The sequence below is a fragment of the Erinaceus europaeus genome, chromosome 2 (genome assembly GCF_950295315.1).
Source record: "Erinaceus europaeus chromosome 2, mEriEur2.1, whole genome shotgun sequence".
Lineage (NCBI taxonomy): Eukaryota > Metazoa > Chordata > Mammalia > Eulipotyphla > Erinaceidae > Erinaceus > Erinaceus europaeus.
Window position 1 is genome coordinate 133,031,513 of NC_080163.1, and position 23,471 is coordinate 133,054,983.

Genomic DNA, 23,471 nt, shown 5'->3' on the forward strand with positions numbered 1-23,471 from the left:
GGTGGGGTTGTCCAGGGAAATCCAGTTGGCATCATGATGAGGATTTTATATTCATTTGAATGAGTCAAGGCCAGAGACTTTTTTTTTTTTTTAACCAAAGCACTGATTACTTCTGGTTTATAGAGCTTTGGAGCCTAGGGCATAGGAGGCTCTTTGTATAACCATTATGCTATCTATTCCCCCCCCTCCCCAGACTTTAGAAACTATCATATCACATTCTTCCTCAGCCTACATCGTGGTCTATGACTCTTAATATTAAATGGTAGCAAAATTAATTCATGCTGGTAATTCTGACTTGGCACCATTTCAGAATGTTCATCACTTTTTATGAGTGAACTGCCAGAAGTAACTAAGCAATTTAATTCCAAAAGACACATGAATGTTCCATTTTTGCTTATTCACTCAACATGTTGTATGCACATGGTACTTATTAAACAAGTAAGAGGTCTATGACCATAAGGGGGAAGACAGATATACAGAAATAATGTCGGATGTAAAAGGATTTAGTATATTGACTAAGTTCTATGGAGGCAAGGCAATTGAAAACTGTGTCACCACCAACATTCATTCATTCATTTATTCAATGTAAATATACAATGGGATACAGAGGTAGCACAAAGAAAAGCATCTCACATTCCACTTCCCAATAGGCTTATATAAAGGTCTTGAGTACTAATACACTGACTTTGGTTAAAGGTGCCAGTCACAAGCCCTTTCAAACTGCTTTTCACTCACCAGGTTAACCCTGCTCTTACTCTTTCCCTTTTTCTATTATACTTTTCATTTTTGTTATTTCAATTCAAAAGAAACATTTAAAGACACGTTGGTTGGGGAGATAGTACGGTGGTTATGCAGAGATTCTCAAGCCTGAGTCTCTGAAATCTCAGCTTTCATTCCCAGCACCACTGTAATAAGTGATCAGGTTTAAGAAGGGGGGGGGGGGGGCGGCGGTAACGCAGTGGGTTAAGCACACATGCCATGAAGCGCAAGGACTGGCTTAGGGATACTGGCTTAAGTCCCTGGCACCTGTATGTGGAGGGGGTCGCTTCACAAGAGGTGGAGCAGGTCTGCAGGTGTCCTTCTCTGTCTTCCCCTCCTCTGTCGATTTGTCTGTTCTTCTGTTTGCATAATCATTATGCTATCTATCCCTGCCCAATTTCTCTGTTCTATCCAACAACAGCAATAACAGTAACAAGGGCAAAAAAAAATGGCCTCCAGCGCAGTGGACTCGTAGTGCAGGCACTGAGCCCCTGAAGGCAAAAAAAAAAAAAAAAAAGTAATAACACTTTTTTTCTTCTGGTCGTCTCTACTTCACGTTTATACCTCCAGGTGTCTTCCTTTATAATTCCCAAATGTATTCCAAGGCCTGTTTAATGTTCATCTCATCAGGCTCTATGTTCCACCCCAGTGGGAATCGTGATCCCCTCCCCTACACACAGAGTTACAGCATATTCTCAGCATTTGGTACAGTTGGATGTTAAACATTCACTGATTAGGTTACCAAATCCTCTGAATCTGAATTCTGAATAAAACCAGGAGGAGACGCATATTGTCAGAAAAATAACAGAACATGATGGGGCAAAGCAAGTGCTTCCAGGTGAGCCCTGGAAGCTGATCAAAATCAGCCACTTCAGTCACAATTTCAGGGATTCCGGAAATGGCTCATGGTAGCATTCCACCCAGAGACCACCAGCCCTCCTCCTTCCCCGCCATCCCCCAGGGATAAGAGAAGGGAAAGAAATAACCTCGACTTTGAGCGGGTAGTTAGTGGCAACCCAGACCCTCCCGACACGTGGTTCTCAGCAGGGCCAGCGGGGGCCGCTGCAGAGGTCTGAGAACAGACCACCCTCGGCTGCGGTCACCACTATCTGGGTCTCGGCTCCCGAGGCCTTACGGGGCCCGGCCCACGAGCCCGCTATGACAGCCACGCTTTCAGGATCCGCTCAGCTGTTTTCTCCGCGCCACAAAGCTCTCAGAGGCCCGCCAGTTTCTCCCTGGGCTCGCCGCCCTAGTCCATCCCACAGCCCACCTCCTGCAGCCCACGATTACCTGCTCGCCCAGATGCGCAGCTGTGCCGGCTAGAAAACGAGACCGGCCGCAACCCGCACTGTCTCCTCCAATCAGAGCGCGCCGATGGAAAGGGCCCAGCCGCGCTTTACCCTCCCGAGAGATTATTGGTTCGGAAATATGCCAATCAAGCCAAGCACGAATCGACTCATTACTCCGCTTCTGGGAAAGCGGCTCTACTGCGGCTGATGCAATGGCGGGGAAAGGAGGTGGCTGCGTCCGTCAGTCACATGACAGGCTTCGCTGTGCACTCCTAGAAACCGACATTTTAGTTGACTTGGTAGATGAAAGGGCAATGGTGACATGTGCTGGAATACATGAAAACCCTTGATATATAGTTATGTTTGTTCCAAGTTGCACGATCTTAACAATGCTGATATATGGTGTGCCTGTGGATCCACTTGACACTGTCAGACCTTGGATTTGGTGTGGAAAAACTAGTCCAGAGACAATTTAATTGGCATCGGGTCCTCAATTTGCCTTTGAGAAGTAGTATTTGAAGGGGCGGGTGGTGGCACACCTTGTTAAGCACATAAGGGCAAGGACTGGCTCTAGGATTCCGGATCGAGCCCTAGTTCCCCACCTGCAGGGTTGTCGCTTCATAAGCTGTAAAGCATATCTGCAGATGTCCATCTTTCTCCCGCTCTGTCTCCTCTACCCCCTCGCAATTTCTCTCTGGCCTATCTAACAAAATGGAACCGGCACCGAGGCCCAGCGATAACCCTGGAGGCAAAAAAAAAGAGAAAAAAGTACTTGAAAGACCAGGTGCTTAAGCGCACACTTTACAATGTGCAAGGACTTAGGTTCAAGTCCCTCTGTATCTTCCCCTTTCAAATCTTTCTAATTCTATCCAATAATAAAACAAATGTTTCCCACCGAACTCAATAAGACAAACACAGACTTAAAGTGAAAGGATGGAAAACTATCATACAAGCCAATGGCCCACAAAAAGGGCAGGAACAGCTATTCTCATATCTGACATGATAGACTTGAAAATAGATAAGATTAAAAAATATAGGAATGGACACTACTTAATGCTCAGAGGATCAGTCAATCAAGAGGACTTAACAATTATTAACATCTATGCACCCAATGAGAAGCCATCTAAATACATCAAACGTCTACTGAAAGAGCTACAGCAATATATTAACAGCAACACAATCATAGGAGGGGACTTCAACACCCCACTCTCTCAACTTGACAGATCATCCAGGCAGAAAATCAATAAAGACATAAGGGAGCTAAATGAAGAGATAGATAAACTAGAACTATTGGACATTTTCAGAGTCATTCATCCCAAGAAACTAGAATACACATTTTACTCAAATCCACATGGGTCATTCTCAAGGATAGACCATATGTTAGGCCACAAAGATAGCATCAGCCAATTCAAGAGCACTGAAATCATCCCAAGCATCTTCTCAGACCACAGTAGAATTAAACTAACACTTAACAATCAACAAAAGATTAGTAATAGTCCCAAAATGTGGAAGCTCAACAGTACATTTCTTAACAACCTCTGGATCAAAGAGGAAATCAAGGAAGAAATCAAAATGTTTCGAGAATTCAATGAAAATGAAGACACAAGCTATCAAAATATTTGGGACACAGCTAAAGCAGTCCTAAGAGGGAAGTTCATAGCTATACAAGTACACATTAGGAAACAAGAAAAAGCACAAATAAACAGCCTGATTGCACATCTTAAAGACCTAGAAGAACAACAACAAAGGAACCCTAAAGCACCCAGAAGGACAGAAATCACTAAAGTTAGGGCAGAAATAAATAACATTGAGAATAGGAAAACCATACAAAAGATCAATGAAAGTAAATGTTGGTTCTTCGAAAGAGTAAACAAAATCGACAAACCTTTAGCCAGACTCACAAAACAAAAAAGGGAGAAGACCCAAATAAATTGGATAGTAAATGAAAGAGGAGATATCACAACAGACACCGCAGAAATTCAACATATCATGCGAGGCGTCTATGAACAACTATATGCCACCAAGCTAGAGAACATGGAAGAAATGGACAATTTCCTAGATACCTACCAACTTCCAAAACTAAGTAAAGAGGAAGTAGATAACATGAACAGGCCCAAAACAGCTAATGAAATTGAAACAGTTATCAAAAATCTTCCCAAAAATAAAAGTCCTGGACTAGATGGTTTTACAAATGAATTCTACAAAACCTTCAAAGAAGAACTAATACCTCTACTTTTAAAAGTCTTCCAGAAGATTAAAGACACTGGAATACTCCCTGCCAGCTTCTATGAAGCCAACATCACCCTGATACCAAAAGCAGACAAGGACACAACCAAAAAAGAAAACTACAGACCAATATCTCTGATGAACATAGATGCGAAAATATTGAACAAAATTCTAGCCAACCGGATACAGCAGTATATCAAAAAGATTGTTCATCATGACCAAGTGGGGTTTATCCCAGGCGTGCAAGGTTGGTTTAATATACGTAAATCAATCAATGTGATCCACCACATCAACAAAAGCAAGACCAAAAACCACATGGTCATATCAATAGATGCAGAGAAAGCGTTTGACAAAATACAACATCCCTTTATGATCAAAACACTACAAAAGAAGTTTAGCTTAGCTTGGTATAGATTGTGCTGCGTCCTGCATGAATAAAGAGATGCTGCCTACAGCTCAGCCATGAGTCCCTGGTCGTCTGTTACCCGCCCGTGAAGCCAGCCCGGCGAAAACAGCCGGCCTCCCTCCTCCCAGGATAAGCGGGTGACTGAGATCGAGGCAATGCAGTGTCTTTATTCATCAGGGAGGGAAGGCTTTTTTAAAGTATTTATTCCCTTTTGTTGTCCTTGTTATTGATGTCGTTGTCGTTGGATAGGACAGTGAAATGGAGAGAGGAGGGGAAGACAGAGAGGGGGAGAGAAAGACAGACACCTGCAGACCTGCTTCACCGCCTGGGAAGCGACTCCGGGGCTCGAACCGGGATCCTCACGCCGGTCCCTCAAGCGGCTGCAGCCCGACTGCCCAGCAAGGCTTTAAATAAAGGGCAGGCCCGAGGCGGCAGTCGCAGCCGCACATGGTAGAGAAAGGCGCGTGGGGCTGGAGCAGGAGCCGCCTCAGCAACTGCGGGCAGGGCGTTAGGGGTCTAACGGGCGGGGGTCTCAGGAAAAAAAAAAAAAACACTACAAAAAATGGGAATAGATGGAAAATTCCTGAAGATAGTGGAGTCTATAGATAGCAAACCTATAGCCAACATCATACTCAATGGTGAGAAACTGGAAGCATTTCCCCTCAGATCAGGTACTAGACAGGGATGTTCACTATCACCATTACTATTCAATATAGTGTTGGAAGTTCTTGCCATAGCAATCAGGCAGGAGCAAGGAATTAAAGGGATACAGATTGGAAGAGAAGAAGTCAAATTCTCCTTATTTGCAGATGACATGATAGTATACATGGAAAAACCTAAGGAATCCAGCAAGAAGCTTTTGGAAATCATCAGGCAATACAGTAAGGTGTCAGGCTACAAAATTAACATTGAAAAGTCAGTGGCATTCCTCTATGCAAACACTAAGTTAGAAGAAATTGAAATCCAGAAATCAATTCCTTTTACTATAGCAACAAAAACAATAAAATATCTAGGAGTAAAACTAACCAAGGAAGTGAAAGACTTATATACTGAAAATTATGAGTCACTACTCAAAGAAATTGAAAAAGACACAAAGAAGTGGAAAGATATTCCATGTTCATGGGTTGGAAGAATTAACATCATCAAAATGAATATATTACCCAGAGCCATCTACAAATTTAATGCTATCCTCATCAAGATCCCAAGCACATTTTTAGGAGAATAGAACAAATGCTACAAATGTTTATCTGGACCCAGAAAAGACCTAGAATTGCCAAAACAATCTTGAAAAAAAAAAGAACAGAACTGGAGGCATCACACTCCCAGATCTCAAACTGTATTATAGGGCCATTGTCATCAGAACTGCTTGGTACTGAAACATGAATAGACACACTGACCAGTGGAATAGAATTGAGAGCCCAGAAATGAGGCCCCACACGTATGGACATCTAATCTTTGACAAAGGGGCCCAGACTATTCAATGGGGAAAACAGAGTCTCTTCAACAAATGTGTTGGAAACAATGGGTTGAAACATGCAGAAGAATGAAACTGAATCACTGAATTTCACCAAATACAAAAGTAAATTCCAAGTGGATCAAGGACTTGGATGTTAGAACACAAACTATCAGATACTTAGAGGAAAATATTGGCAGAACTCTTTTCCTTATAAATTTTAAAGACATTTTCAATGAAACGAATCCAATAACAAAGAAGACTAAGGCAAGTATAAACCTATGGGACTACATCAAATTAAAAAGCTTCTGCACAGCAAAAGAAACCACTACCCAAACCAAGAGACCCCTCACAGAATGGGAGAAGATCTTTACATGCCATACATCAGACAAGAGTTTAATAACCAACATATATAAAGAGCTTGCTAGACTCAACAACGAGACAACAAATAACCCCATCCAAAAATGGGGGGAGGACTTGGACAGAATATTCACCACAGAAGAGATCCAAAAGGCTGAGAAACACATGAAAAAATACTCCAAGTCTCTGATTGTCAGAGAAATGCAAATAAAGACATCAACAAGATACCACTTCACTCCTGTGAGAATGTCATACATCAGAAAAGGTAACAGCAGCAAATGCTGGAGAGGGTGTGGGGTCAAAGGAACCCTCCTACACTGCTGGTGGGAATGTCAATTGGTCCAACCTCTGTGGAGAACAGTCTGGAGAACTCTCAGAAGGCTAGAAATGGACCTACCCTATGACCCTGCAATTCCTCTCCTGGGGATATATCCTAAGGAACCCAACGCATCCATCCAAAAAGATCTGTGTACACATATGTTCTTGGCAGCACAATTTGTAATAGTCAAAACCTGGAAGCAACCCAGGTGTCCAACAACAGATGAGTGGCTGAGCAAGTTGTGGTATATATACACAATGGAATACTACTCAGCTGTAGAAAATGGTGACTTCACCGTTTTCAGCCGATCTTGGATGGACCTTGAAAAAATAATGTTGAGTGAAATAAGTCAGAAACAGAAAGACGAATATGGGATGATCTCACTCTCAGGCAGAAGTTGAAAAACAAGATCAGAAAAGAAAACATAATCAGTCACCAGGTTCCAGGTGTCATCAGGATGCCGGCCAGACTTCCCTGGATTGAAGACACCACCAATGTGTCCTGGAGCTCAGCTTCCCCAGAGACCCATCCTACTAGGGAAAGAGAGAGGCAGACTGGGAGTATGGACCGACCAGTCAACGCCCATGTTCAGCGAGGAAGCAATTACAGAAGCCAGACCTTCTACCTTCTGCAACCCTCAATGACCCTGGGTCCATGCTCCCAGAGGGATAGAGAATGGGAAAGCTATCGGGGGAGGGGGTGGGATATGGAGATTGGGCGGTGGGAATTGTGTGGAGTTGTACCCCTCCTACCCTATGGTTTTGTTAATTAATCCTTTCTTAAATAAAATTAAAAAAAATTAAAAAAAAAAAAAAGAAAAGAAAACATAAGTAGAACCTGAAATGGAATTGGCATATTGTACCAAAGCAAAAGACTCTGGGGTGGGTCGGTGGGTGGGTGGGGAGAATACAGGCCCATGAAGGATGATAAATGACATAGTGGGGGTTGTATTGTTAAATGGGAAACTGGGGGATTTTATGCATGTACAAACTATTGTATTTACTGTTGAATGTAAAACATTAATTCCCCAATAAAGAAATTTAAAAAAGCAGTGAAAAAAAATAAAACAAATGTTTGTAAAAAAGAGAAACCATATTTCATAACTTTATGTGAGGTACTGTATTACAATCTTACATATAGATTGTTTAATTTTCAGTCTGTATATATGAGACAAACAGTGAAACAGTGCTGTGAAGTCGCTCCTCCCCCAAATCCCCACCTCTCACCTACTGGGGGGGGGTGTCAGAGGGCCTACTGATATTTCATCTGGATAGTGCACCTGCTTTTGTCCTGTGCAAGACACAGGTTCCAGCCCAGCCCTCACCAAACCGGGGAAAGCTTTCCTCGTTCAGAGGTATCTTTTCTTCTCTTTTTCTCTGTTTCACTGTATCTGAAAAAGCCAGCTTGGTGGTCTGGAGATGGCGAAGTGAATAAAGCACGGGATTCTCAAGCATTGGTTCCCAAATTCAATCCCCAGCAGCACACATACCAGAGTGATGTCTGGTTCTTTCTCTCTCTACTATCTTTCTCATTAATAAATAAGTAAAATCTTAAAAAAAAAAAAAAAAGAAAGAAAGAAAGAAAAAGAAGAGAAAAGAGCGAGATTACGAAAGTCAGGCAGTAGCACAGCGAGTTAAGCTCAGGTTAAAGCGCTAGGACCGGCATAGGGATCCCGGTTTGAGCCCCCAGCTCCCCACCTGCAGGGGAGTCGCTTCACAGGTGGTGAAGCAGGTCTGCAGGTGTCTGTCTTTCTCTCCCGCTCTCTGTCTTCCCCTCCTCTCTCCATTTCTCTCTGTCCTATTCAACAATGGTGACGTCAATAACAACAATAATAACTCCAACAACAATAAAAAGAAAAAACAAGGGTGGGAGTCCGGCGGTAGCGCAGCAGGTTAACCGCACGTGCACAAAGCACAAGGACCCGCATAAAGATCCCGGTTCGAGCCCCTGGCTCCCCACCTGCAGGGGCGTCGCTTCACAGGCGGTGAAGCAGGTCTGCAGGTGTCTTTCTCTTCCCCTGTGTCTTCTCCTCCTCTCTCCATTTATCTCTGTCCTATCAATGATGACATCAATAACAACAACAATAATAACTACAATAATAAAACAACAAAGGTAACAAAGGGGAATAAATAAATATTTTTTTAACAAACAAGGGCAACAAAAGGGAAAATAAATTTTTTTAAAAGTTAAAATTTTATTTAAAAAAAAAGCAAGCTTCCAATGGTGAAGTCCCAGCGATGAGGGGGGAAAAAGGGTACAAGAATGGTGGAATCGTGCTGGTCTGAGTGTTGATAGTAAGTAAATAAGTGCAGAACCTGAGAGTAATCAGTCTAGAGGGGGCACAACAGGTGCTCTATCTAGAAAAATTAAGTCTGATGAGAGTTGCAATTGCCTAGATTGCCTCAGTTAACAAAACAAAAAGTTTGCTCTATCTAGGGGACTGCATTCTAAATTGATTTCTTCACCAAATAAGTGGAAATTACCCTGAGGATCAGCCTTAAGAAGCGAAGACACTGCCTTGCCTGCTTGGGGGTTTTCAGTCTAGCCAGACAGCAAAAAGGTGAGAAACCGCAACTCTCTAATGCGCCCCCTACAGGGCGCTAAAGGCCTTGGGGTCCCCTCCGCTCGGGGTGGCGGCGAGCAAACCCCACGTCGTGCGTCCCCTGTGCTGATTGGCTGGCGGGGCCAGCGCCCCCTGCCGCCGCAGCCAGGCGCTGAGCGGCGGTTGGCGGAGTAACGGCCATGCAGAGGGGCCATGGCCGGCTCCCCTGGCCGCTTCCGAGCCCACGTCCTGAGGCGCTTTCCACTCACCCTACCTGTGGGCGACGTGAGTATTTCTCAGAGTAGTAATAAGCCCGTCTCCTTTTTTTTGTTTGTTGTTTTTTTTGGCGCCTTCCTAGTCTCTAGCCCGAGGAGTGGAGAGCGGTGATAAGAGCCGGAGCCTTTGCCCGATTCTGCGTGGAGAAGGTGCGGGAGGCTGGTTTCAATCCCGGGGTTACTTTACCCCCAGCTCCTCGCTCCACGCCCCTCTGTGGACACCAGTGTCCGGGTGGACTTGAAAGCTCTGGAATTGTGATGCCTGGTTGGCTCACTCATTTTCAGACAGACAGAAAGAGACCCATGGCACCTCAACTTTCCTTCAATGTGGTAGGAGTTGGGAATCGAACCTGAGTCTCAAACATGGCAAAGTGAGTGAGCTGTTTTGCTGGCCCATCTCTTTTAAAGTTTGTTGTTGTTGGGTTTTGTTTATTTATTTATTCCCTTTTGTTGTCCTTGTTTTTTATTGTTGTAATTATTATTGTTGTTGTTGATGTCATCGTTGTTGGATAGGACAGAGAGAAATGGAGAGAGGAGGGGAAGACAGAGAGGAGGAGAGAAAGATAGACACCTGCAGACCTGCTTCACCGCCTGTGAAGCGACTCCCCTGCAGGTGGGGAGCCGGGGGCTCGAACCGGGATCCTTACGCCGGTCCTTGTGCTTTGCGCCACGTGCGCTTAACCCGCTGCACCACCGCCCGACTCCCTGTTGTTGTTGTTGTTGTTGTTTTTAAATGTATTTCCTTTAGTTTAATAGAGACAGAGAGACCCGGCTGCTTAGCTCGGGCTGATGGTGCTGGGAATTGAACCGGAGGCCTCAGAGCCTCAGGCATGAGCGTCTCTTGCGCAACCACCAAACCACTACGCTATCTCCTCAGTCCAGCTCTTTTAAAGTTTTCCGTCAAAGTAGTTGCCTTGGTGCACTATGTAAATTTCAGTTCAGAGTCGGTGAGTGTGGTGGGGGGAGTCGGCAGCGAAGTGTAGTTAACACAGAAGACGCTGGTGTGCCGGGGCTGTGCGGCTCTGCTAGAAACCAGCAAATACCGGTGTGGGGCGCGCACGGCAAGGCCCGTGGATAAAGCACCAGGCTGCCGGGCACAAGACCCAAACTTGGGCTCCTCCCCACCACCACACTGCGGAAAGAGCCTGTGCTGTCGTGCTTTACCTTCTCCTTTCCCCTAGAATAAAGTTAACCTGGAAAACAACAAGGGCAACAAAAGGGAAAATAAATAAATATTAAAAAAACAAAAAAGTTAACCTGGAGTGATGAAGCACCAGTGAAAGGGGAAACATTCAGCACCTGTATATATTACATTAAGCTCCGCAGTAGAAGTCCAGTTCAGTTCTATCTTTCATACAACTGTCCACTTTCATCTGGTTTATTAAACCCTGCTCCTCATTTTTATTTTTATTTTATTTATTTTTGAGAGAGATGCAGAGAGAGAAAGACACAGAAAACACCAGAGCACTGCTCTGCTCTGGCTTATGGTGGTAGGGAGGATTGAACCTGGGATTTCAGAGCCTCAGGCATGACAGTCTCTTTGCATAACCACTATGCTATCTACCCCTGCCCGTTTTTGTTTGTATTTATTTACTTAGAGATGTATTTATTTACTTAGAGGCCAGAGTACCTGTAGGTATTTTTTGATTTTTTTTTTTCTTCTTAACCAGAGCACTGCTCATCTCTGGCTTATGGTGGTGCAGGGGATTGAACCAGGGACTTTGGAGGCTCAGGCATGAGAGTATCTTTGCATAACCATTATGCTATCTACCCTTGCCTGCACTTGCATCCTGACTCTGTGTGTGTGTGTGTGTGTGTGTGTGTGTGTGTGTGTGTGTGTAGAGGGGAATACTGAAAGGGGGAGAGAAAGACACCTGCAGACTAGCTTCACCACTTGCAAAGTGACAACCCCCCACCAGGTGTGCTTTGAGCCATTTGCACTTAACCCTCTGTGCTACTGCCTGCCCCCTCTTTGCATAACCTTTATCCTTTCTTTCTTTTCTTTTTTTTTTCTTTTCTTTCTTTTTTTTTTTTTTAGCAGAGCACTGTTCAGCGCTGGCTTATGGGGGATTGAACCTGGGACTTGAGCGCCTCAGGCATGAAAGTCTCTTTGCATAACCATTATGCTATACCCCCACCCACCTTTATGCTTTCTACCCCTGCCCCTAAACATTCTTAATAATACACTATAGAGGGCTGGCACAATAGCTGACCTGGGAAGGTGCCTACTTTGCAATGCATGTTTGAGTCAACCTCCCCAATAGCACTCTGCAAGATACTTAGATAATATGGTGTCTCTCTCCTCTCTGCCTGAAAATATTGACCCAAAGCAGTGAAGCCCTGGTGATTAAAACAATAAAATTAGATAAAATTCCAAATTCCATAGAGTCCTCTTTTGCTTGCAATTGACTTATTGTGGTGATATATTGTCAAAATCTTGAGAAGTGGGAATCCTGGGGACCAGCTGGTGGCTCACCCAGTAAAAGCACACATTATCACAGTTGGCAACCTAGGTCCAAAGCCTCCAGTACCTATCTACAGTGTGTAGGGGAGTTTCATGAGCAGTGGAGTATTACTGCAGATGTCATTCCTTCTGTCTCTCTTATTTGTTCATTATCTTTATTTATCTATTGGATAGAGACAGCCAGAAATCAAGAGGGAAGGGGGTGATAGAGGAGAGAGACAAACACACCTACAGCCCTGCTTCACCACTTGCAAAGCTTCCCCCCCCCCCCACAGATGGGGACGGGGGCTTGAACTTGGGTCCTTGTGCATTATAACATGTGTGCTCAACCAGGTACACCACCACCCGGCCCCTTTCCTTCTACCTCTCTCTCTCTCTTTAAGTTTTTTTTTAATTTTTTAAAAAAATATTTATTCATTTTCCCCTTTTTGTTGCCCTTGTTGTTTTCATTGTTGTAGTTCTCTCTTTTTATCTGTCACTACTAGCCTTCTGTCAAAAAAAAAAAAAAGTGGGGGATTCATTTTATTGACTTTTTAAAAAGATTTTTATTTATTTATTAATGAGAAAGGTAAGATGATAGAGAGAGGGGGCTGGGCGGTAGTGCAGTAGGTTAAGCGCACATGGTGCAATGCGCAAGGACCAGTGTCTGGATCCCTGTTCAAGCACCTGGCTTCCCACCTACAGGGGAGTCACTTCACAGGCGGTGAAGCAGATCTGCCGGTGCATTATGTTTCTCTCCCCTTCTCTATATTCCCCTCCTCTCTCCATTTCTCTCTGTCCTATCCAACAACATTGACAGCAAAAATAACAATAATAACAACAACAATAAATAACAAGGGCAACAAAAGGGAAAAAATAGCCTCCCGGAGCAGTGGATTTGTAGTGTAGGCACTGAGCCCCAGCAATAACCCTGGAGGCAAAAAAAAAAAAAAAGACAGTGGGAGTCGGGCTGTTGCGCAGCGGGTTAAGCGCAGGTGGCGCAAAGCACAAAGACCGGCATAAGGATCCCGGTTCGAACCCCGGCTCCCCACCTGCAGGGGAGTCCCTTCACAGGTGGTGAAGCAGGTCTGCAGGTGTCTATCTTTCTCTCCCTCTCTCTGTCTTCCCCTCCTCTCTCCATTTCTCTCTGTCCTATCCAACAACGACAACAACAATAACTACAACAATAAAACAACAAGGGCAACAAAAGGGAATAAATAAATAAAATAAATATTTAAAAAATTAAAAAAAAAAAAAGAAAGAACCAGATTTTACTGGTTCTTTTACTGGTTCTTTACTGTGCTTCTGGGGATTGAATTCAGGACTTCATGCTTAAAAGTCCAATGCTTTGTCTACTGCACCACCTCCCAGACCACTTCATTTTCTTTTTGTTTGCAAGAAAATCCTCAGTTTCTTTCTAGTGAAGTAGTAACAGGACATTAGTGTGGTTTGGGAGATAGCTCAGTTGACAGAATGTTGGATTTTCATGTCTGAGGTTCTTAGTTTGATCTCTGTATGAGTACCATGCGCTAACCGACTGCTCCCCTGGAGCTCCTTAGTTTGATCTCTGATCTGATCCTGCATATATCCCAGTGCTCTGCCTTGTTCCTTTCTCTCTCTCTCTCCTGTGTGTGTCTCTCTCTTATCTCTCTTTCCCCTTCTCTTCTCTTCTGGTCTCTTTTCTCCTCTCTTTCTCTCTCTCTCTCTACCTCCCTCCATCCCTCCTGCAGGGTTATCACTGGGGCTGGGTGCAAGCACTACAAGCCTACTGCTCCTAACATTTTATTTTTATTTTTTATTATCTTTATTTATTTATTTTCCTTTTATAGAGACAATCAGAAATTGAGAGGGAAAAGATAGAAAGGGTGAGAGGCAGAGAGACACCTGTGGCACTGCTTTACCACTTGTGAAGCTTTCCCCCTGCAGGTGGGGATTGGGGGCTCGAACCTGGGTCCTAGTGCATTGTAACATGTGCACTCAATCTGTTGTGTCACTACCCGGTCCCTTTTTTTTTTTTTTTTTTTTTTTACCAGAGCTCTGCTCAGCTCTGACTTATGGTGGTGTGGGGGCTTGAACCTGGGACTTTGGAGCCTCAATCATGAGAGTCTGTTTGCATAACCATTATGTTATCTACCCTCTGCCCATGGAAGCCATTTTTTTATCTTTATTTATTTATTGGATAGTGACAGCCAGAAATCAAGAGGGAAGGGCATGGTAGAGAGGAAAAGAGACAGAGAGACACACTGCTTCACCACTCACAAAACTTTCTCCCTGCAGGTGGGGATTGGGACCTCACATCTGAGTCCTTGTGCATTGTAACATGTGTGCTTTCATCTCTATTTCGATAAGCATAATCACCTCCAGTTCTATCCATTTTGTCCCAAAGATCACAATATTATCTTTTTGATTGCAGAGTAGTATTGCATGGAACATATATCCCATTATATTCACTCATGTTTGGCTCAGTCCTCTAACTGGAACATTTCCTCTGCACCTTTCTTGAGTTTTTGTTGGTTTTGTTTATGCCAACAGGATTATCACTGGGGTTTAGTGCCTGCACCTTGAATCCACCACTTCTGGTGGTCATCCCTCCCCCCCTTTTTTTCTTTTGATCGTACAGAGAGAAATTGGGAGGGGAGGGAAAGAAAAAGAGGGAGAGAGAAAGAGAGAGACCTCCGATACTTGCTTCACCACTCTTGAAGCTTCCTCCCTGCATGTGGAGACCTGAGCTTTGAATCAAGATCCTTGTGCATGTTGATGTGTGTGCTTGTTCGGGTATGCCACCACTTGTACCCAAGGTGTTGAGTAGTTTTCAAAGCTCAACTTATCTAAGTGATGTTATCACATAATCTACAGGACAAATGTTTAATTTGTGTGAGAGGGTTGGTTCCCAACATCTGGACATTTAAAACTGTCAACCTTGGGAGCCAGTTGGTGGTGTACCTGGTTTAAGTGCACATGCTACAATGCACAAGGACCCAGTTTCAAGCCCCAGACCCCCACCTGCAGGAGCAAAGTTTCACAAGTGGTGAAGCAGTGCTGCAGGTGTCTCTCTGTTTCTCTATCTCTTCCTTGCCTTTTGATTTCTGTCTCTACCCAAATAAATACATACACTGGTTTTTGCACTTTGTGCCATCTGCACTTAACCCACTGTGCTACTGCCCAACTCCCTGGTTTTATTTAACTCTATACAATCTATGAGCATCTTCTTTAATCATTTTATTGGGGGGTTAATAGTTTACAGTAGAGTTGTTGACACATGGGTTTGATTTTTGTTTTCAATCATTTATTTATTTATTCCCTTTTTGTTGCCCTTGTTTTATTGTCTGTCTTCACTGTTGGATAGGACAGAGAGAAATGGAGAGAGGAGGAGAGAAAGATAGTGAAGTGACTCTTCTGCCGGTGGGGAGCCAAGGGTTAGAACCGCGATCCTTACACAGGTCGTTTCCCTTTGTGCCATGTGCGCTTAACCCGCTGCGCTACCGCCCGACTCCCATGGGTTTGATTTTTCATCTCCACGTGATAGGTGCCTGCCAAACACTCACCCTCAACTTAGGTCCTTTAAAAAAAGAAGATTTTCTTTATTAATGAGAAAGTTAGGAGGAGAAAGAGAAATAACTAGACATCACTCTGGTACATGTGCTGCTGGGGATTGAACATACCATGCTTGAGTCTAACACTTTTTATTACCAGAGCACTGCTCAGTTCTTGCTTATGGTGGTGCAGAGGATTGAACCTGGGGCATTGGAACCTCAGGCATGAGAGTCTTTGCATAGCCATTATGCTATCTACCCCTGCCCGGTCTTTTACGAGGATCAGGCACCAGGACCCCAACGTTCCCTCCCCACCTCTCCCACGCCCCCCCCCCCCCCAGTATCTTCTGTATCACTACGCTAAGTAGGAATGTGGTTTTGCTCTTTGGATAGCCAGTTGCGAGGACCCCAAACATTTAAGATAACTACCTCTATCTATGCCTCTGGATGTTGAGTAAGAAAACATGTAATAACTGTGATGGAGGTGTGTCTGGTGACCATGCAGTGACAGCCGGGAGAGTCCAGGGGCGGGGTTGAGGGCGGGCGCCGACACTGACGTCACCGCGACTAGCTGGTTCCGGTTCCCAGACCGGGGCTAATGACTTCCCCTTCAGTGGGTCGGCTACCGGGTTCGCTGAGACCCCCGGGAGCCTATGATCCAGTAGTTCCAGCCTACCAGTCCTCCAGCACTATCGTCCCACCCTCAGCCAGCACCATGGCCACTGATTCCTGGGCCCTGGCGGTGGACGAGCAGGAAGCGGCTGCTGAGTCGGTGAGCTGACTTAAGCCATGAAAATCAACTTGATCCAAGAGTGAGCTCTCTCTCTGGGAAAGAATTCTCCCTAGTTTGGTCAGAGCCGGGATGGGGTGCCTTGTGGGTACGGGAGCCTGGACCTGTTTTGTTTACCCTCATTCCTGTGTTATGTAACCGCGGTGACTTCTACAGACTTCAGCTCCTCTGCCCGTCTTCAGGAGTAGGATGGATTTTAGCTTGCACTTATTTCCATCACCCTAGATCCTTGTTACTTTTGTAGGTGTTATTCTCCACCTCCCCTTTCTGAACTTCTTAGGCTCAGGGACCATGATTTACTCATTTGTGTGTTTCCTCGGCTAGTTCAGTGATGATCAGTGATTCACAGAATAGGCCAGTAGTTAATCCTCCTCATGCTCTTAACCTTGTTTTGAGTCTGACACACAATAAGCAAGATGTCGTTGTTGTTGGGTAGGACAGAGAGAAATGGAGAGAGCAGGAGAAGACAGAGAGGGGGAGAGAAAGACAAGACACTTGCAGACCTGTTTCACCGCTTATGAAGTGACTCCCCTGCAGGTGGGGAGCCGTGGGCTCGAACCGGGATCCTCAGGCCCGTCCTTGTGCTTTGCGCCACTTGCACTTAACTGGCTGCCACCACCCGACTCCCAATTATTATTTTTCCTTAAAATGATTTATACTCTTGACCTCCTTGTTTCCTAAATCGATTTTTGAGTATTCTCTTTTATGTTTTGAATCTGGGCTTCATACCTGAGCAATTCCACCATTCCTAGTGGATTCTCCACCCCCACCCCCTTGTCTATCATATATCCCAAGTCTCCTGAAATAAGGCAACAAGTGTAAAGTCAAGGGAATCAAATGGAATCTCTTATTTTCTTAAAACTATGAACCAAACCTTTTATTTTCTCCTTGCCCCACCCACCATTCTTGAACAGAGCTTTTTATTTTTGTGACTCTCCATATAATGTATATACTCATTTCATTTTTTAAATATTTATTTTTAATTAATTAATTTTGATAGGATATATATATAGAGAGAGACCTGCAGCACTGTTCATGAAGCATCCCTTCTGCAGGTGGGAACTGAGGGCTTGAACCTGGGTCTTTGGACATGGTAACATGTGCACTCAACCAGGTGTACCACCGCCTGACACCCTTTGTACTTTTAATCAATTAATACATATTATTTACTAATTTAAACTTTTTTGAATTATTATTTATTTTCTCTTTTGTTGCCTTTGTTTTTTGTTGTTTGTAGTTATTGTTGTTGTTGATGTCATCATTGTTGGACAGGACAGAGAGAAATGGAGAGAGGAAGGGAAGACAGAGGGGGGAGAGAAAAACAGACACCTGCAGACCTGCCTGCTTCACCTCCTGTGAAGTGACTTCCCCTGCAGGTTGGGGAGCCGGAGGCTCGAACAGGGATTCTTATGCCGGTCCTTGGGCTTTGCGCCATGTGCGCTTAACCCGCTGCGCTACTGCTCGACTCCTATTTACTAATTTTTAATGAGGGAGGCATGAAGAGAAGGAGAGGGAGAGAGGATACTCAGCTCTAGCTTATGGTAGTGTGATGCTAAGGATTAAACCTGGGACCTTAGGGTCTCAGGCATGCTAACACTGTGCTCTAAAATGTTGGGAATTGAGAGGTAGTGCAGCGGGTTAAGCGCATGTGGCGCGAAGAGCAAAGACTGGAGTAAGGATCTGGGTTCCTGCTCCAGCGTTGGTTCACAGGCAGTGAGGCAGGTCTGCAGATGTCTTTCTCTCCCCGTCTTCCCCTCCTCTCTCCATTTCTCTCTGTCCTATCTGGCAACGACGACATCAATAACAACAATAGTAACTACAACAATAAAAACAAGGACAACAAAAAGGGAATGAATAGATATTTTTTAAAAAATAAATAAGGGCAACAAAAGGGGGAAAAAAAGTCGTTATTTTCCCCATCCTGAAGAGAGTTCTTTAACTTTATCTTTTTTCTTTATAATTTTTTTTTATTATCTTTATTTATTGGATAGAGAAAGCCAGAAATCAAGAGGGAAGGGGGCTATAGAGAGGGAGATAGAGAGACATCTGCAGCCCTGTTTCACCACTCGCAAAGCTTTACCCATGCAGGTGGGGCCTGGGGGCTTGAGCCCAGGTCCTTCCTTACCCACTGTAATGTGTGCACCACCCAGCCCCTCTTTTTAAAAATATTTATTTATTTATTCCCTTTTGTTGCCCTTGTTGTTTTATTGTTGTAGCTGTTGTTGTTGTTCTTGATGTCGTCGTTGCTGGATAGGACAAAGAGAAATGGAGAGAGGAGGTGAGACAGAGAGGGGAAGAAAGACACCTGCAGACCTGCTTCACTGCTTGCAAAGCGACTCCCCTTGCAGTTGGGGAGCCAGAGGCTATAAGCACCATCCTTACACCAATCCTGGTGCTTCACACCATGTGCATTTAACCCACTGCACAACCAGCCTACTCCCTCTTTTTTTTTTTTTTCTATTTTCCATCAAGAGCGGTTTTATTTTATCTGCTTCCTCTATTATAAACTTTACTGCTTTCATAACTGTAATATCATTTTGAGGATATTAATTTTTTCTTATTTTCTGCTGTCTTTTTCCTGTAATGTATTTTTAAATATTTTTTTATATTTATATTATTTATTTATTCCCTTTGTTGCCCTTGTTTTATTGTTGTAGTTATTATTGTTGTTGTCATTGTTGGATAGGACAGAGAGAAATGGAGAGAGGAGGGGAAGACAGAGAGGAGGAGAGAAAGATAGATATAGATACCTGCAGACCTGCTTCACCGCCTGTGAAGCGACTCCCCTGCAGATGGGGAGCCGGGGTTCGAACCGGGATTCTTATGCCGGTCCTTGTGCTTTGCGCCGCCTGCGCTTAACCCGCTGTGCTACAGCCCGACTCCCTGTAATGTATTTTTATCTCAGTATCTACTTTTTTTTTATCGTTGGGGCTTGGTGCTGGTACTCATCATTGCTTCTGACAGCTATTTTTCCTTTCTTTCTGCTCTTTCTTTCTTTCCTTCTTTCCTTCTCTCTCTTCCTTTCACACTTGATAGGACAGAGAAAAATTGAGAGCGGAGATAAGGAGAGAGAAAAGGACACCGCCTTTCTTCACTTCTTGTGAAGCACCCCCCCTGCAGGTGGGGAGCAGGGTCTCAAACCCTGGCCCTTGCCTATGATATGTTTGTTTAACTGGGTGCACCACTGCCTGGCCCCCAGTATCTACTGTTTTTCATGATGAAAGCTTCTCAAATGTTGGGGGCCGGGGGAGGCTACCGGTAGCACAGCAGGTTTAAGGGCACATGGCACTAATTGCACAAACTGGAGTAAGGATCTGGGTTTGAGCCCCAGGCTACCCACCTGCGGGGTGTCACTTCACAAGCGGTGAAGCAGATCTGTAGGTGTCTGTCTTTCCCTCCTCTCTTATTTTCTCTCTGTCCTACACAACAACAACAGCAGTGGCAACAGTAACAATAATAATAAGGGCAACAAAATGGGAAAAAATGGCCTCCAGGAGCAGTGGATTCATAGTGCAGGCACCAAACCCTAGGGGCAAAGAAAAAAAAAAAACTTCTCAAATGTCTAAACCTTAACCATCTACCCATATTTAAGAATGACACTGAAAAGTAAGTGAAAGCTCTTGGGTGGACCCTATTAATTTCAATTTTAACTGCATTTCTTTTTTCTTTTTCTTTTTTTTCTCCTTCCTTCCTTCCTTCCTTTCTTTTACCAGAACACTGTTCAGCTTTGGCTGATGGTGGTACAGGGGATTAAACCTGGGACTTTGGAGCCTTAGGCATGAGAGTCTCTTTGTATAACTATTATGCTATCTACCCCACCCAACCTTAACTATATTTTTTATTTGTTTATTATTTATTTAATTTTTATTTATAAAAAGGAAACACTGACAACCATAGGATAAGAGGGGTACAACTGCACACATTCCCACCACCAGAACTCTGTATCCCATCCCCTCCCCTGATAGCTTCCCTGTTCGTTATCCCTCTAGGAGTATGGACCCAGGGTATGGGGTTCAGAATAGTCTTCTGAGAATTTTCCCTTGGCCAGATTTTTTTTTTTTTAATATGCTAACTGGAGGTTTTATTTATTTAAAAAATTCTTTATTGAGGAATTAATGTTTTACATTCAACAGTAAATACAATAGTTTGTACATGCATAACATTGCCCAGTTTTCCATATAACAATATAACCCCCACTAGGTCCTCTGTCATCCTTCTTGGATCTGTATTCTCCCCACCCACCCACCCCAGAGTCTTTTACTTTGGTGCAATATGCCAATTCCAGTTCAGGTTCTACCTGTGTTTTCTTTTCTGATGTTGTTTTTCAACTTCTGCCTGAGAGTGAGATCATCCCATATTCATCTTTTTGATTGTGACTTATTTCACTTAACATGATTTTTTTCAAGGTCCATCCAAGATCGGCTGAAAACGGTGAAGTCACTATTTTTTTTACAGCTGAGTAGTATTCCATTGTGTATATATACCACAACTTGCTCAGCCACTCATCTGTTGTTGGACACCTGGGTTGCTTCCAGGTTTTGGCTATTACAAATTGTGCTGCCAAGAACATATGTGTACACAGATCTTTTTGGATGGGTACTTTTCCCCAGGAGAGGAATTGCAGGATCATAGGGTAGGTCCATTTCTAGCCTTCTGAGAGTTCTCCAGACTGTTCTCCACAGAGGTTGGACCAATTGACATTCCCACCAGCAGTGTAGGAGGGTTCCTCTGACCCCACACCTCTCCAGCATTTGCTGCTGTTACCTTTTCTGATGTATGACATTCTCACAGGAGTGAAGTGGTATCTCATTGTTGTCTTTATTTGCATTTCTTTGACAGTCAGAGACTTGGAGCATTTTTTCATGTGTTTCTCGGCCTTTTGGATCTCTTCTGTGATGAATATTCTGTCCATGTCCTCCCCCCACTTTTGGATGGGGTTATTTGTTGTCTTGTTGTTGAGATTTGCAAGTTCTTTATATATTCTGGTTATTAGCCTTTTGTCTGACGCATGGCATGTAAAGATCTTCTCCCATTCTGTGAGGGGTCTCTTGGTTTGGGTAGTGGTTTCTTTTGCTGTGCAGTGTTAGCGAGCAAAATCAAACCACCATCCACTGCAAGGAAGCAAAAGATGTTTATTCATGAATTGCAATCCGGGCCGAGTGGCAACAGACAGCAGTCTGCCAGCTCGACCCTGAACAAGGCTCAAACCACACAATTTATAGGAATTCATACTCCACTCAGGGAGGGGGGAACACATCACCTTATCAGCCTATATCCAATCATTTCAAACTTAGCAAAAGCCTGATCTATTCAGAGCAAAGCATGGGCTAATTCAATCAAACCAGACCAATAGGTCCCGGCCAAAGTGGGGGTCACCACATTCCTTTGCTCTTTGTTGGGACCACCCAGCCATCTGTTTGTAATTCATCAGGCCATCTGTTGAAACTACCTGGTGACAGTATTCCTATGGAAAGGTCAAGAGGAGGTCTGTTCACTGCAGGGTCTGTCAAAATAATTGATGGCCTTTTAGGTTCTGTTGAGGGGAAAAGGGCAAGGAATTTCCCACCTCACTGGGCAGGAGGGCAAAAAGCAACTATATTTAAACTATTCTTAAAACTCAAACTCAAAAAGCAACTATACTTATAACTATTCTAGAGTTACTGCCTCTAACATGCAGAAGCTTTTTAATTTGATGTATTCCCATAGGTTTATGCTTGTCTTAGTCTTCTTTGTAATTGGATTCATTTCACTGAAGATGTCTTTAAAATGTATGTGGAAAAGAGTTCTGCCAATATTTTCCTCTAAGTATCTGATAGTTTCTGGTCTAACATCCAAGTCCTTGATCCACTTGGAATTTACTTTTGTATTTGGTGAAATACAGTGGTTCAGTTTCATTCTTCTGCATGTTTCAACCCATTGTTTCCATCACCATTTGTTAAAGAGACTCTGCTTTCCCCATTTAATAGTCTGGGCACCTTTGCCAAAGATTAGATGTCCATAGGTGTGTGGGGGCTTACTTCTGGGCTCTCAATTCTATTCCACTAATCAGTATGTCTATTCACGTTCCAGTGCCAAGCAGTTTTGATGACAGTGGTCCTATAATACAGTTTGAGATCTGGGAGTGTGATGCCTCCAGTTCTGTTCTTTTTCTCAAGATTGTTTTGGCAATTCTAGGTCTTTTCTGGGTCCAGATAAACATTTGTAGCATTTGTTCTATTCTTCTAAAAAATGTGGTTGGGATCTTGATGGGGATAGCATTGAATTTGTATATGGCTCTGGGTAGTATATTCATTTTGATGATGTTGATTCTCCCAATGCATGAATATGGAATATCTTTCCACTTCTTTGTGTCTTTTTCAATTTCTTTGAGTAGTGACTCATAATTTTCAGTATACAAGTCTTTCACTTCTTTGGTTAGGTTTACTCCTAGATATTTTATTGTTTTTGTTGCTATAGTAAAAGGAATTGATTTCTGGATTTCAATTTCTTCTAACTTAGTGTTTGCATAGAGGAATGCCACTGACTTTTCAATGTTAATTTTGTAGCCTGACACCTTACTGTATTGCCTGATGATACCCAAAAGCTTCTTGCTGGATTCCTTAGGATTTTCTGTGTATACTATCATGTCATCTGCAAATAAGGAGAGTTTGACTTCTTCTCTTCCAGTCTGTATGCCTTTAATTCCTTGCTCCTGCCTGATCCCTATGGCAAGAACTTCCAACACTATGTTGAATAGTAATGGTGATAGTGGGCATCCCTGTCTAGTACCTGATCTGAGAGGAAATGCTTCCAGTTTTTCACAATTGAGTATGATGTTGGCTGTAGGTTTGCTATATATAGACTCCACTATCTTCAGGAATTTTCCATCTATTCCCATTTTTTGTAGTGTTTTGATCATAAAGGGATGTTGTATTTTGTCAAAGGCTTTCTCTGCATCTATTGATGTGACCATGTGGTTTTTGGTCTTGCTTTTGTTGATGTGGTGGATCACATTGATTTTTTTTTTTTTTTGATTTTTTTTTTCTTTCGTTTTCTTTCTTCTCACTGTGCTTGGTATTCTAACATGCTACCAGGGA

At 43.6% G+C, this 23,471-nt stretch overlaps 1 protein-coding gene across 4 annotated transcripts in view; it reads left to right on the forward strand.

Moving 5' to 3' along the window:
- Positions 1 to 9,523: 9,523 nt before the first annotated feature.
- LOC103116715 (ATP-dependent RNA helicase DDX19B) overlaps positions 9,524 to 23,471 on the forward strand; it is a 43,418-nt gene continuing 29,470 nt past the window's right edge. The window contains exon 1 of one of the 4 annotated variants that reach the window (XM_060185192.1): positions 9,524 to 9,639. In XM_060185192.1, the coding sequence (XP_060041175.1) occupies positions 9,568 to 9,639 (72 nt within the window). In that variant the 5' untranslated portion in view covers positions 9,524 to 9,567. Of the gene's footprint in view, positions 9,640 to 16,178; positions 16,378 to 23,471 lie in introns of those variants that run through there. The other 3 variants (XM_016189808.2, XM_007526669.3, XM_060185194.1) reach the window with 3 other exon arrangements.